General features: G+C 41.5%; 1 protein-coding gene across 1 annotated transcript in view; it reads left to right on the top strand.

Moving 5' to 3' along the window:
* LOC132886659 (BMP/retinoic acid-inducible neural-specific protein 3-like) overlaps positions 1-17,046 on the top strand; it is a 172,118-nt gene that overhangs the window by 136,895 nt on the left and 18,177 nt on the right. The window contains exon 6 of the mRNA XM_060921595.1: positions 12,893-13,115. Within this exon, the coding sequence (XP_060777578.1) occupies positions 12,893-13,115 (223 nt within the window). The remainder of the gene's footprint in view (positions 1-12,892; positions 13,116-17,046) is intronic.

Raw genomic sequence — 17,046 nt, 5'->3', positions numbered from 1 at the left:
ATCAAAATTCTATTATTTGAAGAACTTTTCCGTAGTGCGTCCACGTTTTCTGCCTCCATAATCCCATAACTTTGTTAAAACTTTGAAACATGTCATACAATGGCATTGAATATAATTAGAAAAAAAAACCCTTTTGATTGTACAACCCCAAATCAGAAAAAGTCGGGACGGTATGTTGAAATTGAAATTAAAACCAAAAACAATGATTTGTAAATAATATTTGATCTGTTTTGCACCCAAAACAATATAACAAGCACATTCTTTTAATGCTAATGTGAATCATGTGATGAAGTACGTGCATCATTTAATACAATTGCAGTACAATTCATGCATATTGTAAGAAATCCATACGAGTTTGTATGATGGTATGAATCAGATGAATCATGTGATAAAATGCATGCATCATTGAATAAATATGTCGGTGAAGGTTCTCAGTCATCCAGGTCATCGTAATCCATCCATCCATTATCTATAACTGCTTATCCTGTGCAGGGTTGCAGGCAAGCTGGATCCTATCCCAGCTGACTAAGGGCGAGAGGTGGGGTATACCCTGGACAAGTCACCAGGTCATCGCAGGGCTGGCACATAGAGACAAACAACCATTCACACTCACGGTCAATTTAGAGCCACCAGTTAGCCTAACCTGCATGTCTTTGGACTGTGGGGGAAACCGGAGCACCCGCAGGAAACCCACGCAGACACGGGGAGAACATGCAAACTCCACACAGAAAGGCCCCCGTCGGTCACTGGGCTCAAACCCAGGACCTTCTTGCTGTGAGGCAACAGTGCGAACCACTACACCACTCTGCCGCCTGTCATCATAATCCGTAGGTGTTAAAGAAGGCAACTGAACTTGCTTGAAATCCTTGAAGACGTTTCACTTCTCATCTGAAAGGCTTCTTCAGGTCTGTTTGACTAGTGGGGAATTCCAGGTGTTTATCCTCTAGTGGACCAAAAGCACCCTAAGGAGATTCGTTGAGGTCACATGGGTCGTTGACCCTCTCAGTCATCCTGTAGGTTGTTACGGTCACTGGAGGCTAGGTGTAAATGGTGTTAGAAACCTAGAGGGTCATTAGGCTCTTTCTGCCATCATGTGAGTCATTAAAGTCACCCAGGCACAAACAGAACAACATCTCATCTCATCTCATTATCTCTAGCTGCTTTATCCTTCTACAGGGTCGCAGGCAAGCTGGAGCCTATCCCAGCTGACTACGGGCGAAAGGCGGGGTACACCCTGGACAAGTCGCCAGGTCATCACAGGGCTGACACATAGACACAGACAACCATTCACACTCACATTCACACCTACGGTCAATTTAGAGTCACCAGTTAACCTAACCTGCATGTCTTTGGACTGTGGGGGAAACCGGAGCACCCGGAGGAAACCCACGCGGACACGGGGAGAACATGCAAACTCCACACAGAAAGGCCCTCGCCGGCCCCCGGGCTTGAACCCAGGACCTTCTTGCTGTGAGGCGACAGCGCTAACCACTACACCACCGTGCTGCCCACAGAACAACATAGTGTACACAATTCAGTGCAATGAGAAATGGATAGACCTGTACATCAGGGAAATGAAACACCCGCTTCACAAGTACATGGCTCAATACAGGAGAGCCAATTTCTCAGGACAGGACTCTGCCTTCTATCTTAATCTCAATACCAAGGGACACTCATTTCAGGACTGCAATATACGCATTCTAGCCAGAGGAGTAAAAGAAGCCATCTTCGTCAACCTGGAACGACCATCACTGAACAGAGGAGCTGGTCTGAGATACCACTTATCAGCCACCTACAGTGCAGTCCTTGGCACACTTCCCAGAAAACTGAATACACATCCACACCAAAACTCAGCTGACTTCAATGACTCACATGATGGCAGAGAGAACCAATGACCCTTGAGGCTGCCAACACCATTCACACCCAGCCTCCAGTGACCCTAACAACCTACTGAGGGGGTCAATGACCCATGTGACCTCAATGACTCCCCTTAGGGGTGCTTTTGGTCCACTAGAGGATAAATACCTCCCCCCTAGTCAGACAGAACTGAATAAGCCTTTTGGATGAGAGGTGAAACGTCTTCAAGAATTTCAAGCAAGTCCAGTTGCCTTCTTTAGCACCTATGGATCATTGAATAAAATTAAATTCATGCATATTGCAAGAAAAGCATGCAACCTGAGTATTATAAGGTTTACCAAAAAGTGGAAGAGAGACGCTTAGAAAACCCAGGCCTTGATATGTAAGCTGAACCACCAACTGAATCATGCTAATGCATTATTTTTTTTCCAGTAAGGACATTTGCACTGTTTAAATCTATGTTAAGCAGCACATGAATGACGGAGAGTGGAAAATATGACATCGGCGTCAGCTGCAGGTTTACAACGAGCTCAGCCTGATGTTGTACAATAGGCAAATCGGAGGTGGCATGGCGATTTCAAGCACACTCCATTTGCCTACAACCAGATTTCCATTCAGCAATTTTAATGTCACGCTTTTTAATTTGATTGTTTGATTGATTGATTGTTTTAAGGGTACACTGACCAGCCAAATCCAGACCATCACATTAGTTTGGTCAAAGGTTTTTAGTAGTAAACCATGTAGCCTACTTTAGAGTCAAATCAATAGGTAGAATTCTCAGATGAACTCTGGAGTTCATCTGAGACCAATCAGATTTTACAGAGAGAACTATTACAGAGAAAGTTTTGTGTCCTACTTTGTTTACTATATTACTACCAATCTTTATCTCCCAAGTCTCTACAAATAAAGGAAGTTATGGATGAAAAAAAGTCAAGCCTTGAAACTAAAAGCTTTGTAGCAAGTCAGACTGTAGAGCAATATTGTATAATTATTTCTATTTCAGAAGAAGCCTTTATTTGTCACATGCACACTCAAGCACAGTGAAATTTGTCCTCTGCACTTAACCCATCTGAAGCAGTGAACACACGCAAGTGAGCAATGAGCACACACACATACCCAAAGCAGTTGGAAGCTATGCTACAACGCCTAGGGAGCAGTTGGGGGTTAGGTGCCTTAGGTGCTAAAGAAGGCCACTGGACTTGCGTTTCACCTCTCATCCGAAAGGCTTCTTCAGCTCTGTCTGACTAGTGGGGAGTTCAAGGTATTTATCCTTTAGTGGAACAAAAACACCCCTAAGGAGAGCCATTGAGGCCACATGGGTCATTGACCCTCTCAGTGTTAGGGTTCCTGGAGACCGGGTGTGAACAGTGTTAGCAGCCTAGAGGGTCAATAGGGTGATCTGTAGGTTGTTGGCTCTCTCTGCCATCATGTGAGTCATTGAAGTCAGCTGAGTTTTGGTGTGGATGTGCATTCAGTTTTCTGGGAAGTGAGCCAAGGACTGCATTGTAGGTGGCTGATAAGTGGTGTCTCAGACCACCTCCTCTGTTCAGTGATGGTCATTCCTTGTTGATGAAGATGGCTTCTTTTACTCCTCTTTCAAACCACCGGTCTTCTCTGGCTAAATGATGACTGAGGGGGTCAATGACCCATGTGACCTCAATGACTCTCCTTAGGGTTGCTTTTGGTCCACTAGAGGATAAATATCTGGAACTCCTCACTAGTCAGACAAAACTGAAGAAGCGTTTCGGATGAGAGGTGAAACATCTTCAAGGATTTCAAGCAAGTCCAGTTGCCTTCTTTAGCACCTGTGGATTACTATGACCTGGATGACTGAGAACCTTCACAGACATTAGGCGCCTTGCTCAAGAACACTTCAGCCCAAGGCCACCCCAGTTTAACCTCACTGCATGTCTTTGGTCTGTGGGGGAAACCAGAGCACCCGGAGGAAACCCAGACATACACGCAGAGAACGTGCAAACTCCACACAGAAAGGCTCCCGTCGGCCACTGGGCTCGAACCCAGAACTTTCTTGCTGTGAGGCAACCGTGCTAACCACTACACTACCGTGCTGCCCGTGACAAATGTCCTGTGCTTAAGGATCCCCCTAATGGAAGGTGTGTGCGCTCGGGTCAGAGGGTAAATCAGAGATGTTGGGAAAGTTACAAGGGATGAAAGTCACAGGTTTGAAAACATTAAAAAAAATTAATTTAATCAGATGCATGATGACACAAATTAGTACGATTTTAAGCTATTTTAGACTGAAGGTTACAGACTTATTAACTTCAGAGTTATTAAAATATGATTTGTACATTTACGTATGGGCGGCACGGTGGTGTAGTGGTTAGCGCTGTCGCCTCACACCAAGAAGGTCCGGGTTCGAGCCCCGTGGCCAGCGAGGGCCTTTCTGTGTGGAGTTTGCATGTTCTCCCCGTGTCCGCGTGGGTTTCCTCTGGGTGCTCCGGTTTCCCCCACAGTCCAAAGACATGCAGGTTAGGTTAACTGGTGACTCTAAATTGACCGTAGGTGTGAATGTGAGTGTGAATGGTTGTCTGTGTCTATGTGTCAGCCCTGTGATGACCTGGCGACTTGTCCAGGGTGTACCCCGCCTTTCGCCCGTAGTCAGCTGGGATAGGCTCCAGCTTGCCTGCGACCCTGTAGAACAGGATAAAGCGGCTAGAGATAATGAGATGAGATGAGATGATTATAGTAAAGTTCATAAGCTTGAATTACAACCTCAAGTCAGAAAAAGTTGGGACGGTATGTTGAAATTGAAAAACAATGGTTTGTAAATAATCTTTGCCTGTACTGCATTCAAAACAATAGAGCAGTGCATCAGTTGATGTTTAAACTCATGGATTTTACTTTCAAAATAAACTGTTATTTCAATGTTGATATTTGCAACAAATTTCAAAAAAAGTTGGGACGGTAAAGAAGCATTTACCACTTTATAATGTTCCCATTCCTTCTAAAAATGGCACTTAAAAGATGTTCAAGGACTGAAGACACCAAGTGATGAAGTGTGATAGATAGATAGATAGATAGATAGATAGATAGATAGATAGATAGATAGATAGATAGATAGATAGATAGATAGATAGAACCCCCATTCCAAAAAAGTTGGGACAAAGTACAAATTGTAAAAAAAAAAAACCAGAATGCAATGATGTGGAAGTTTCAAAAATCCATATTTTATTCAGAATAGAACATAGATGACATATCAAATGTTTAAACTGAGAAAATGTATCATTTAAAGAGAAAAATTAGGTGATTTTAAATTTCATGACAACAACACATCTCAAAAAAGTTGGGACAAGGCCATGTTTACCACTGTGAGACATCCTCTTTTCTCTTTACAACAGTCTGTAAACGTCTGGGGACTGAGGAGACAAGTTGCTCAAGTTTAGGGATAGGAATGTTAACCCATTCTTGTCTAATGTAGGATTCTAGTTGCTTAACTGTCTTAGGTCTTTTTTGTCGTATCTTCTGTTTTATGATGCACCAAATGTTTTCTATGGGTGAAAGATGTGGACTGCAGGCTGGCCAGTTCAGTACCCGGACCCTTCTTCTACGCAGCTATGATGCTGTAACTGATGCAGTATGTGGTTTGGCATTGTCATGTTGGAAAATGCAAGGTCTTCCCTGAAAGAGACGTCGTCTGGATGGGAGCATATGTTGCTCTAGAACCTGGATATACCTTTCAGCGTTGATGGTGTCTTTCCAGATGTGTAAGCTGCCCATGCCATATGCACTAATGCAACCCCATACCATCAGAGATGCAGGCTTCTGAACTGAGCGCTGATAACAACTCGGGTCGTCCTTCTCCTCTTTAGTCCGAATGACACGGCGTCCCTGATTTCCATAAAGAACTTCAAATTTTGATTCGTCTGGCCACAGAACAGTTTTCCACTTTGCCACGGTCCATTTTAAATGAGCCTTGGCCCAGAGAAGACGTCTGTGCTTCTGGATCATGTTTAGATATGGCTTCTTCTTTGAACTATAGAGTTTTAGCTGGCAACGGCGGATGGCACGGTGAATTGTGTTCACAGATAATGTTCTCTGGAAATATTCCTGAGCCCATTTTGTGATTTCCAATACAGAAGCATGCCTGTATGTGATGCAGTGCCGTCTAAGGGCCCGAAGATCACAGGCACCCAGTATGGTTTTCCGGCCTTGACCCTTACGCACAGAGATTCTTCCAGATTCTCTGAATCTTTTGATGATATTATGCACTGTAGATGATGATATGTTCAAACTCTTTGCAATTTTACACTGTCGAACTCCTTTCTGATATTGCGCCACTATTTGTCAAACTTTCGACATTTGATATGTTGTCTATGTTCTACTGTGAATACAATATCAGTTTTTGAGATTTGTAAATTATTGCATTCCGTTTTTATTTACAATTTGTACTTTGTCCCAATTTCTTTGAATCGGGGTTGTAGATAGATAGACAGATACTTTATTAATCCCAGGTATTATTTTGTTCCATTCTTCCTGCAAACAGGTCTTAAGGTGTGCAACAGTATGGGTCGTTGTTATATTTTTCATTTCAAAATTCTCCACACACTCCCTATTGCTGGGTTTCAGTCACATGACTTTTCGTAGTGGTTTTATCAGAAGTAAAATAGCTAGTGGTCTAAATGGCTGCCGTAGTGCAAACAACTAGTGATAACGTATCAGAGTATGCTCGTAATCTCGAAGCCACTGCTGGCTTTAGATATATTCAGAAGATTGCTGTGTGCAATGGAATCGACACCTACAGTCTGGGAAAGAAGGATTTGTCATATAATCTCAAAAACTACCCTTCAGTCGAGTTCCCCAACATCTCAAACTATCTGGTGTTGCAGACATCCTTCTACACCGCAAAACAAATGAAAGCGTGGAAGAGTATGGAGGCTTGCTACTTTTTTGTATGTGGCTGGGTAAAGGATCTCGGTATCAAGTTGCTGCCAAATGAATCCTGTATTGTTTTTGCCCATGTAAGTACAGTGGTGCTTGAAAGTTTGTGAACCCTTTAGAATTTTCTATATTTCTGCATAAATATGACCTAAAACATCATCAGATTTTCACACGAGTCCTAAAAGTAGATAAAGAGAACCCAGTTAAACAAATGACACAAAAATATTATACTTGGTCATTTATTTATTGAGGAAAATTGTCCAATATTACATATCTGTGAGTGGCAAAAGTATGTGAACCTTTGCTTTCAGTATCTGGTGTGACCCCCTTGTGCAGCAATAACTGCAACTAAACGTTTCCGGGTACTGTTGATCAGTACTGCACACCGGCTTGGAGGAATTTTAGCCCATTCTTCCATACAGAACAGCTTTAATCCTGGGATGTTGGTGGGTTTCCTCACATGAACTGCTCACTTCAGGTCCTTCCACAACATTTCGATTGGATTAAGGTCAGGACTTTGACTTGGCCATTCCAAAACATTAACTTTATTCTTCTTTAACCATTCTTTGGTACAACGACTTGTGTGCTTAGGGTTGTTGTCTTGCTGCATGACCCACCTTCTCTTGAGATTCAGTTCATGGACAGATGTCCTGACATTTTCCTTTAGAATTCACTGGTGTAATTCAGAATTCATTGTTCCATCAATGATGGCAAGCCATCCTGGCCCAGATGCAGCAAAACAGGCCCAAACCATGATACTACCACCACCATGTTTCACAGATGGGATAAGGTTCTTATGCTGGAATGCAGTGTTTTCCTTTCTCCAAACACAACGCTTCTCATTTAAACCAAAAAGTTCTATTTTGGTCTCATCCGTCCACAAAACGTTTTTCCAATAGCCTTCTGGCTTGTCCACGTGATCTTTAGCAAACTGCAGAGGAGCAGCAATGTTCTTTTTGGAGAGTAGTGGCTTTCTCCTTGCAACCCTGCCATGCACACCATTGTTGTTCAGTGTTCTCCTGATGGTGGACTCATGAACATTAACATTAGCCAATGTGAGAGAGGCCTTCAGTTGCTTAGAAGTTACCCTGGGGTCCTTTGTGACCTCGCCGACTATTATACACCTTGCTCCTGGAGTGATCTTTGTTGGTCGACCACTCCTGGGGAGGGTAACAATGGTCTTGAATTTCCTCCATTTGTACACCCATCTGTCTGACTGTGGATTGGTGGAGTCCAAACTCTTTAGAGATGGTTTTGTAACCTTGTCCAGCCTGATGAGCATCAACAACACTTTTTCTGAGGTCCTCAGAAATCTCCTTTGTTCGTGCCATGATACACTTCCACAAACATGTGTTGTGAAGATCAGACTTTGATAGATCCCTGTTCTTTAAATAAAACTGGGTGCCCACTCACACCTGATTGTCATCCCATTGATTGAAAACACCTGACTCTAATTTCACCTTCAAATTAACTGCTAATCCTAGAGGTTCACATACTTTTGCCACTCACAGATATGTAATATTGGATCATTTTCCTCAATAAATAAATGCCAAAGTATAATATTTTTGTCTCATTTGTTTAACTGGGTTCTCTTTATCTACTTTTAGGACTTGTGTGAAAATCTGATGATGTTTTAGGTCATATTTATGCAGAAATATAGAAAATTCTAAAGGGTTCACAAACTTTCAAGCACCACTGTATGTTTTTTTTAAGCTTTTTGTTTGCGTCTTTACAATGAAGTGCTGCAAGCTGAATAGTTCCCTTGATTCTCACTTGTGTTAGCTCTTATCTCTCAGATAACTCATTCACAAAGCTCATCAGAAACCCCTTTAAAGACCTGGATCTTAGTTAAACAAGACGGAGAAGTGATCACGGCACATTGTAATTGTATGGCTGGGTAAGAATTTTGTCGTGACCTTCATGCATATGGAATTTGTGAGGAGGAAGCAAAGAAACAGCTGGAGACTTTAGCACTTCGTGACTAAAATAAGTACCGTAAAATAACAACACATAACAAGAAAAGTACTTGGAAAACACTAAAGACATAGCTGAGAGGGAAATACAAACCTTTCACCAAGAGATCACTGCAAACTCAAACATGCTTCGACTCGGCTCCCTTCGATTTCAGCGAGAGGTTCAAAAGCCACCTTTCTCAACATATTTTTGTGAAATCCTGTGTTCGTTCACCCTTTTTTTTATTAGTTCACGGGGAACCCTGAAGAAACTTTTCAGTTTCACGGTTTGATCGATTTGAACAACCTAAAACAATGGAAGCGTAAGGCATTTTTCATGCGAGCAATGCACCTTCTCTGTACAAACGCTTTGTCAACTGAGCTTTGGTAGACCACCAGCTAAAGTTTTGAATAACTAATGAGGCAGATGTGACGTCACGTGAAACCCAGCAATTGGGGACATATGTTGTTCCAAAATCTTAATTCTTTTCTGCACTAATGCTCCATCAGAGAAGTGTAAATTACCTTTACCAAGGGCACTGATACAACCCCATACCATGACAGACCCTAGCTTTTGGACTTGTTTCTGGTAACAGTCTGGATGGTCATTTTCGTCTTTGGTCTGGAGCACACAACATCCATTTCTTCCAAAAAAGACTGGAATACTGATTTGTCTGACCACAATACATGTTTCCGCTGTGTGATGGTCCATCCCAGATGCCTCCGAGCCCAGAGAAGCTGACGGCGCTTCAGGACACAGTTAACATAAGTCTTCTTTTTTGCACAGTAAAGTATGTACTAACTGGCTTTTGTGGATGTAACTCTGTATTGTAGAGCTTGACAAAGGTTTGCCAAAATAATCCTGAGCCCATGTGATTCTATCAGGTATGCATGAATGACTTGAATTGTTACCTCGCCTGTGACAGAGTTAGCGGGGTGAGATATTGTCATCAGTGCAGTTTGTTTGCTTGTGTGTTTGTGTGTCTGTTAACAATCTAGCGTCTAGACAGTTGCATTGATTGACTTCAGATTTTCAGGGTAGGTGGGCAATGGTCCGTAGATTACCTGATTAAATGTTGGGGGTAATCAGGTCAAGGTGGAGGTCAAGCTCACCGGAAATGTCAACTTTCCGGTTAAAATAACATTTTCCATTATAACTCAAAAACGGTTGCCGATAAACAGATGTTTACTGTTATGAGTAGACTGGAACTCCTATATGGCCTTTCATTTGGCACTATGATCTTTGACCTTGAGTCACCATGAAAGGTCAAACTCAAGGTTACGGATTTTCAGAGGGCTGGTTGATGGTACACAGATATTTATCCTTGTCAACTTATAGGAAGTGCCATATGGGCTGTCATTTGGCACCATGATCTTTGACCTTGAGTGACCTTGAAAGGTCAAACTAAAGGTCATGGGTTTTCAAAGGGCTGAAACTTTAAAATGGTTCATGATAGCCAGATGTTTACCATTATCAACATGTAAGAAGTCCCATATGGGCTTTCAGTTGCCACCATGACCTTTGACCTTGAATGAGATTGAAATGTCAAGCTGAAGGTCATGGATTTTCATAGGACTATAACCTGACAGCTGATACCATTATCAACATATACCATAGGTATAAAATAAGTGCTGCCGGGCGAGGTTTGTTTTGCCTGGCAACACTTGTTTAATGATATTACGCACCATAGAGGGTGAAATATCCAAATCCCTTCCTATCTTTCTTTGAAGAACATTGTTTTTAAACATTTTAATAATTTACTTCATACATTTGTTGACAAACTAGAGAGCCTCGGCCCATCTTTGCCTCTCGAAGACTCAGCCTTTTCCTGGATACTGATTTTGTACCAAATCATCATTATAATCACCACCTAGTTCAAATCACATCATTATTTAATTGTTTAACCTCATTACTCGCCCTAAATTGCCACCATCCCAAGTTTTATGGAATGTGTTTCAGGTCTCATCTGAAATGCAGGAATGGATGTACTAGTGCATCTCAAAAAATTAGAATACCATGAAAAAGTTCCTTTTTTTCATAATTTAATTCAAAAAGGTTGTCCAGACTGTTTCATATATTCTATATTCATTACATGTAAAGTGAAATATTTAAAGCCTTTTTTTGTTTTAATTTTGATGATTATGGCTTACAGCTCATGAAAATCAGAAATCCAGTATCTCAAATTATTAGAATATTCCCTAAGATCAGTCAAAAAAAAAGGATTTACAATACAGAAATGTCCAACTTCTGAAAAGTATATTCATTTATACACTCAATACTTGGTTGGGGCTCCTTTACCATGAATTACTGTATCGATGCGGTGTGGCATGGAGGTGATCAGTCTGTGGCACTGCTGAGGTGTTATTGAAGCCCAGGTTGCTTTGATAGTGGCCGTCAGCGTATCTGTATTTTTGGGTCGGGTGTTTCTCATCTTCCTCTTGACAATACCCTATAGATTCTCTATGGGGTTCAGGTCAGGCAAGTTGGCTGGCCAATCAAACACAGTAATATCATGGTCAGCAAACCATTTGGTAGTAGTTTTGGCACTGTGGGTAGGTGCTAAGTCCTGCTGGAAAAGGAAATCAGCATCTCCAAAAAGCTCATCAGCAGATGGAAGCATGAAGTCCTCTAAAATCTCCTGGTAGATGGCTGTGTTGACTTTGGACTTGATAAAATACAGTGGACCAACACCAGCAGATGACATGGCACCCCAAATCATCACAGACTGTGGAAACTTCACACTGGGCTTCAAACACCTTGGATTGTGTGCCTCTCCACTCTTCCTCCAGACTCTAGAACCGTGATTTCCAAATTAAATGCAAAATGTACTTTCATCTGAAAAGAGGACTTTGGACCACTGAGCAGCAGTCCATTTCTTTCTCTCCTTAGCCCAGATAAGACACTTCTGACATTGTCTCTGGCTCAGGAGTAGCTTGATATTAGGAATGCGAAAGTCGTATCCCCTTTCTTGACGATGTTCGTGATGGGTCTTGATACACTGACACCAGCCTCAGTCCACTCCTTGTGAAGCTCTTCCAAGTTCTTGAATCGACTTTTCTTGACAATCCTCTCAAGACTGCGGCCATCCCTGTTGCTTGTGCACCTTTTCCAGCCACCCTTTTCAGCAATGACCTTTTGTGGCTTACCCTCCTTGTAGAGGGCATCAGTGATCATCTTCTGGACAACAGTCAAGTCAGCAGTCTTCCCCATGATTGTGGTTGTGTGTACTGAACTAGACCGAGAGATACACTGTGTTCATACTGTTTTACTCAAACTCGAAATGAAATATTCTAATATTTTGAGATGGGTTTTTTTTATGTTTTTGTACTGTATGCCATACTAATTAAAATTAAAATAGAAAAATGCTTGAAACATTTTAGTTTATGTGTAATGAGTCTATAATATATAACATTTTCACTTTCTTAAATAACTGATGGAAAATATTGAACTTTTTCACAATATTCAAATTTTTTGAGATGCACTAGTATATTAACATAAACAAAACATGAAATATCTTGGGTTCATTCTGTCTGCAATGAAATACAAGTCAAAGTAAAGTTAGAAATGTCTCCAGGTTTGAGAGGTGAAATATGCCAATGACACAAACACAACATCTTCAAATCAAATATTCTAAATGTTTGGTGTTTTATTCTGACTGTTGGTACAGATTGTTGCTCAGAAACAACAACAACATACAACTGGAAACAAATATTAAAAAAAAAAAACCTTTTCTGGTGCCAAAGATTCCTTGTATCTTGTGCAGAGGAGAAAGTGCCTCAAGGCTTCCTGAACAGGAATTAAATCTAGAGTACATTCGGTTCTCCTGCAAGCGCTTATGTTCTGTTAGGGTGAAAATGACCCCAATTAAATGTGTACCAAAAGTGGAACAGGACCACAGATTATCTTCTGAGATTTTGATGCTTTATAATGAAGACAGTTGATTCACCCTTTCTAACGAGCATTATCTTCCTGTCTTTTGGATGTGGGAGTTACAAGTCGAAATAAAATGTGTTCAAATGGACTGAAACCAAAAGGTCATTCCCTTCATCACTGATTTTCACCCCCATATGTATACACACACACACTCCTGTTTCATTCGGTGCATGTATTTTCATAACGATGGAAATGAAATGAAAGTATGGCTTGTTTGTCATACATGTGACATTTACATTGCTGTGTGCAGATGAGTTCCACGCTTTCATGGTCCGTTTGTCGACGCATGCAGCCCTGAATTTGTCATCAGTATGGCGTGCATGGAGAAGTGATGCAGCACTGCTAAAGCGCTACAGGAAGTTAGAGAACGACGCCGTTTCCCTCCTCAACAAAGCGCAAGAATACGCTGCAAAACTCTTCAGCCTCAGCCGGAGGTGTCACTCGCAACCCAAAATAATCCTGCAAAGGGAAAGGTAAAAAACTAGACCTATTCCGATCCTGATATTAACGCACCTTTGTTCCGCTTCCTGTGTCCCAATCGCCATTCTGAGAAAACCTACTCAACCTCGTGAAGCGTTGTGATTGGTGTCGTTTTCAAAACAGTTTTATAAAATGCTGGAAATTAAAACACTTAACGTTTCATTTGTTATGATCAAAATGGAAGTACTGTCTCCTCCTAGCTAATAAGCTAGCTTGCTAGTTGGAAGGAAAGCTAATAAAAGTATAAATCAAACAGCCATGAGTGATTGATTGATAATCAGATTCATCTTAGCAGTGACCTGAAGTTGCTAGACCAGCCAAAATTCTATTTCAAGTAAAAATACTACAACAAAAATGATGACGTTTGTGTAAAAGTCACGATTTTCATAAATCATAAAATGAACCAGTCATTTTATTTGTCTAGAGACAGAAGCAAACGTTAGCAGTTGTGCTAATATGTGTCCGCCTAGCTCAAATGTTCTTCAGCAAAGACAAAAGAAAGATCATAATTTTAACAAAAAACATCATATTTATTGATTTGTGTTTGTTTCTTTGTTTGTTTGTTTTTGCTTTCCATCTCTATCATCATGTGAGAATATTTTCACAAATTCAAAACCCGGCTGAATCCCAAATGACTTCCTGTTCAGTACATTCTGACAACCTAGTGGATGATATTAAGTGGCAGTTTGTTTTGTTGTTACTATTTTGGTGCACTGATAAATTCTGAATAATTTTCTTTTTTTAAGGTAGACTGCCCTTCAGATATTTTTGTTTAGTGGACCGAAAGCTACTGAATTCGAATCACACAAATATATATATATATTTTTTAACAGAATGATTAATGAATTTATGGCCATGTGTCCCTAAATTCTCCGTTATTTTTTCCTGCTTCACCATGACACAATACAAGATACTATGTCATGCATCACGTGGTGGGCTTTCCCCATTTGCACAAGGCGTTGTGGGATACAAATTTGAAACAGGAGAGAAAAATGGAGGACATGAGTGTGTGAATGAAATGTGAAAGATCGACTACAGTAACGGAAAGCGAGAAGAAAAGACGTCATGTTATATACGAAGGAAGGGTAACTCAGGACCAAACTCATAAATAACTAGGAAAGCACTCGGAGAGCGCAGACCTCCACCAAGAATCCTTTAAAAAAATCCGGGATCCAGAAGGTGATCCGGATCACCGCCAAAATTTAATGGATTGTTACTTGTGCCCAGTCACACCTCTGGAAAAAATTTCAGAGCAATCCTTTCATTACTTTTTCCATAATGTTGCTAAGGCAGCTGGGCCATAGAAGGTTCACGCTGCATGCTGCACGCTACACGTTCACGTGAAGAACCGGACCCTGGGCCATTAAACTTCATGCTTGGATGTTCACGTGTTGCGTCTGTTCTACTTTGACCGAGTAACCAACAATATGGACTCTTCGGATGACGACGATTGCCTCATTCTGCTTTTACTGAGACAGAGGAAGAGAAAAAGGAACAGAATTTGGAGCCGAGAACACTTCCTTCTGAGAGAAACCCATGGTGAATTTCACCGAACATTCTATAATCTGCTTGACAATCCCGATGAAGAACTATTTTTCAATTATACCATTCAATTATATTTTTTCTGAAGTTTTCCCCTGAAAGCATAGAGTTATCTCCCTAGACCCGTTCTGATTGGCTAGCGCGGCGGTGACCGCATGCATTGACTGGAATTTCCATCTTCACGCCTAGAAAAAAGTGTGCATGTTCATTTCTCGCTTCACGCGTGAAGTGTGCAGCGTGCAGCGTGCAACGTGAACGCCGTTCTATGGCCCAGAGCAAGTCATGCTACGTTTGTCCACTTTTCTTTACACGCATGTAGCGTGCAGCATGCAGCGTGCAGCGTGAACCTTCTATGGCCCAGCTGCCTAACAGACAAACCAACAAACAAAGAAACCAACGCTACCGAAAACATAATCTCCTTGGCGGAGGTAAATATCAGCGGTCAGCGAGCACCTCGGTGTGATCAGCTCTTCGTTTAGTGACAGAATGATGTCAAGTTTATTTTTATAGCGCTTTTAACAACAGATATTGTCGCAAAGCAGCTTTGCAGAAATGTAAAGACTTTAAACATGAGCTAATTTTATCCCCAATCTATCCCCGATGTGCAAGCCTGTAGTGATGGTGGCAATGAAAAACTCCCTCAGACGACATGAGGAAGGAACCTCGAGAGGAACCGGACTCAAAAGGGAACCCATCCTCATTTGGGTGATAAAAGACAATGTGATTATAAATAACTCACTTCTATATCTGTGTCCTATAGAGTCACAAAGTATAACTGTGAAAACAGAAAATTCATTATAGTTTTAACATGAAGTCTGTTTTGTTAAAGTTATAAACTGTTCATTGATGGAAACCTGAGTGCAAAACTGTTCATGACGACTGTAGTCCTAAAGTTGGCAAGTTAACTGTAGTTCTCACCATAAAAGCATTACTGTAAGTGTCCAGAGCATCTTCCAAGAGAGATTTTGACTGTCCATGTGAGGCCGTCTTCCACAGGAGCAACGTGATGAGACTCCAGCCAGACGTAGGGCATCAGGATGGATCAGGCAGGTCCGAGGAGCAGAAGAGGTCAGCATCTCGATCTCAGGATCGACATGTAAATCAGAGGGACAGAGAGAAAACACAGGTTGTTAGGTATGCCCAAATGTCACCTCAAGAGTAAGAACAGTATACATTTTGCGCTGAGTGCAAGCAGGGACTCCGGCAAAACTAACTATGACCGCATAACTACAGTAAAAGGGGAGAGCCAGAACATGAGGGCACAGACATGATGGCGCCCCGGGACATAAAGCAGCCAGCCACTACACCGTCAGCAAACCCGAGTGAGTGAGGGACTGACAACATCCATACATCCCAGTTTACCAAAACACTCTATGCCTGAGGACCCTCCAGATCGACTCCTTTACCTGATAAAACTATTAACAAAAGGTTTGACTAAACAGATATGTTTTCAGCCGAGACTTAAACGCTGAGACTGTGTCTGAGCCCCGAACACTACTTGGAAGGCTGTTCCATAACTGTGGGGCTTTGTAAGAAAAGGCTTTGCCCCCTGATGTAGCCTTCACTATATGAGGTACCAACAAATAGCCTGCACCTTTTGATCTACACTACCATTCAAAAGTTTGGGGTCACCCAGACAATTTTGTGTTTTCCATGAAAAGTCACACTTTTATTTACCACCATAAGTTGTAAAATGAATAGAAAATATAGTCAAGCCATTTTTCTGGCCATTTTGAGCATTTAATCGACCCCACAAATGTGATGCTCCAGAAACTCAATCTGGTCAAAGGAAGGTCAGTTTTACAGCTTCTCTAAAGAGCTAAACTGTTTTCAGCTGTGCTAACATGATTGTACAAGGGTTTTCTAATCATCCATTAGCCTTCTGAGGCAATGAGCAAACACATTGTACCATTAGAACACTGGAGTGATAGTTGCTGGAAATGGGCCTCTATACACCTATGGAGATATTGCACCAAAAACCAGACATTTGCAGCTAGAATAGTCATTTACCACATTAGCAATGTATAGAGTGGATTTCTGATTAGTTTAAAGTGATCTTCATTGAAAAGAACAGTGCTTTTCTTTCAAAAATAAGGACATTTCAAAGTGACCCCAAACTTTTGAACGGTAGTGTAAGTAGGCGTGGCGGGTCATAAAAGACCAGAAGTTCACTAAGGTACTGCGTTACAATGATGTAACTGTCAGTGTACGGTCAAAGGGAAATCTGCACATGCGCACACACACACACACACACACACACACACACACTTCCTCTGTCTGCTTGACTGTGCAAAGCGAGCATATTTCATACACATTATTTGCTCGGGAATCTCCTCAAATTAAATAACTTCCCAGCCACAGAATGGCCTGATATTTTGTGAG

Source organism: Neoarius graeffei, chromosome 1 (genome assembly GCF_027579695.1).
Source record: "Neoarius graeffei isolate fNeoGra1 chromosome 1, fNeoGra1.pri, whole genome shotgun sequence".
Classification (NCBI taxonomy): domain Eukaryota; kingdom Metazoa; phylum Chordata; class Actinopteri; order Siluriformes; family Ariidae; genus Neoarius; species Neoarius graeffei.
This window is presented reverse-complemented; position numbering and strand designations above follow the sequence as displayed.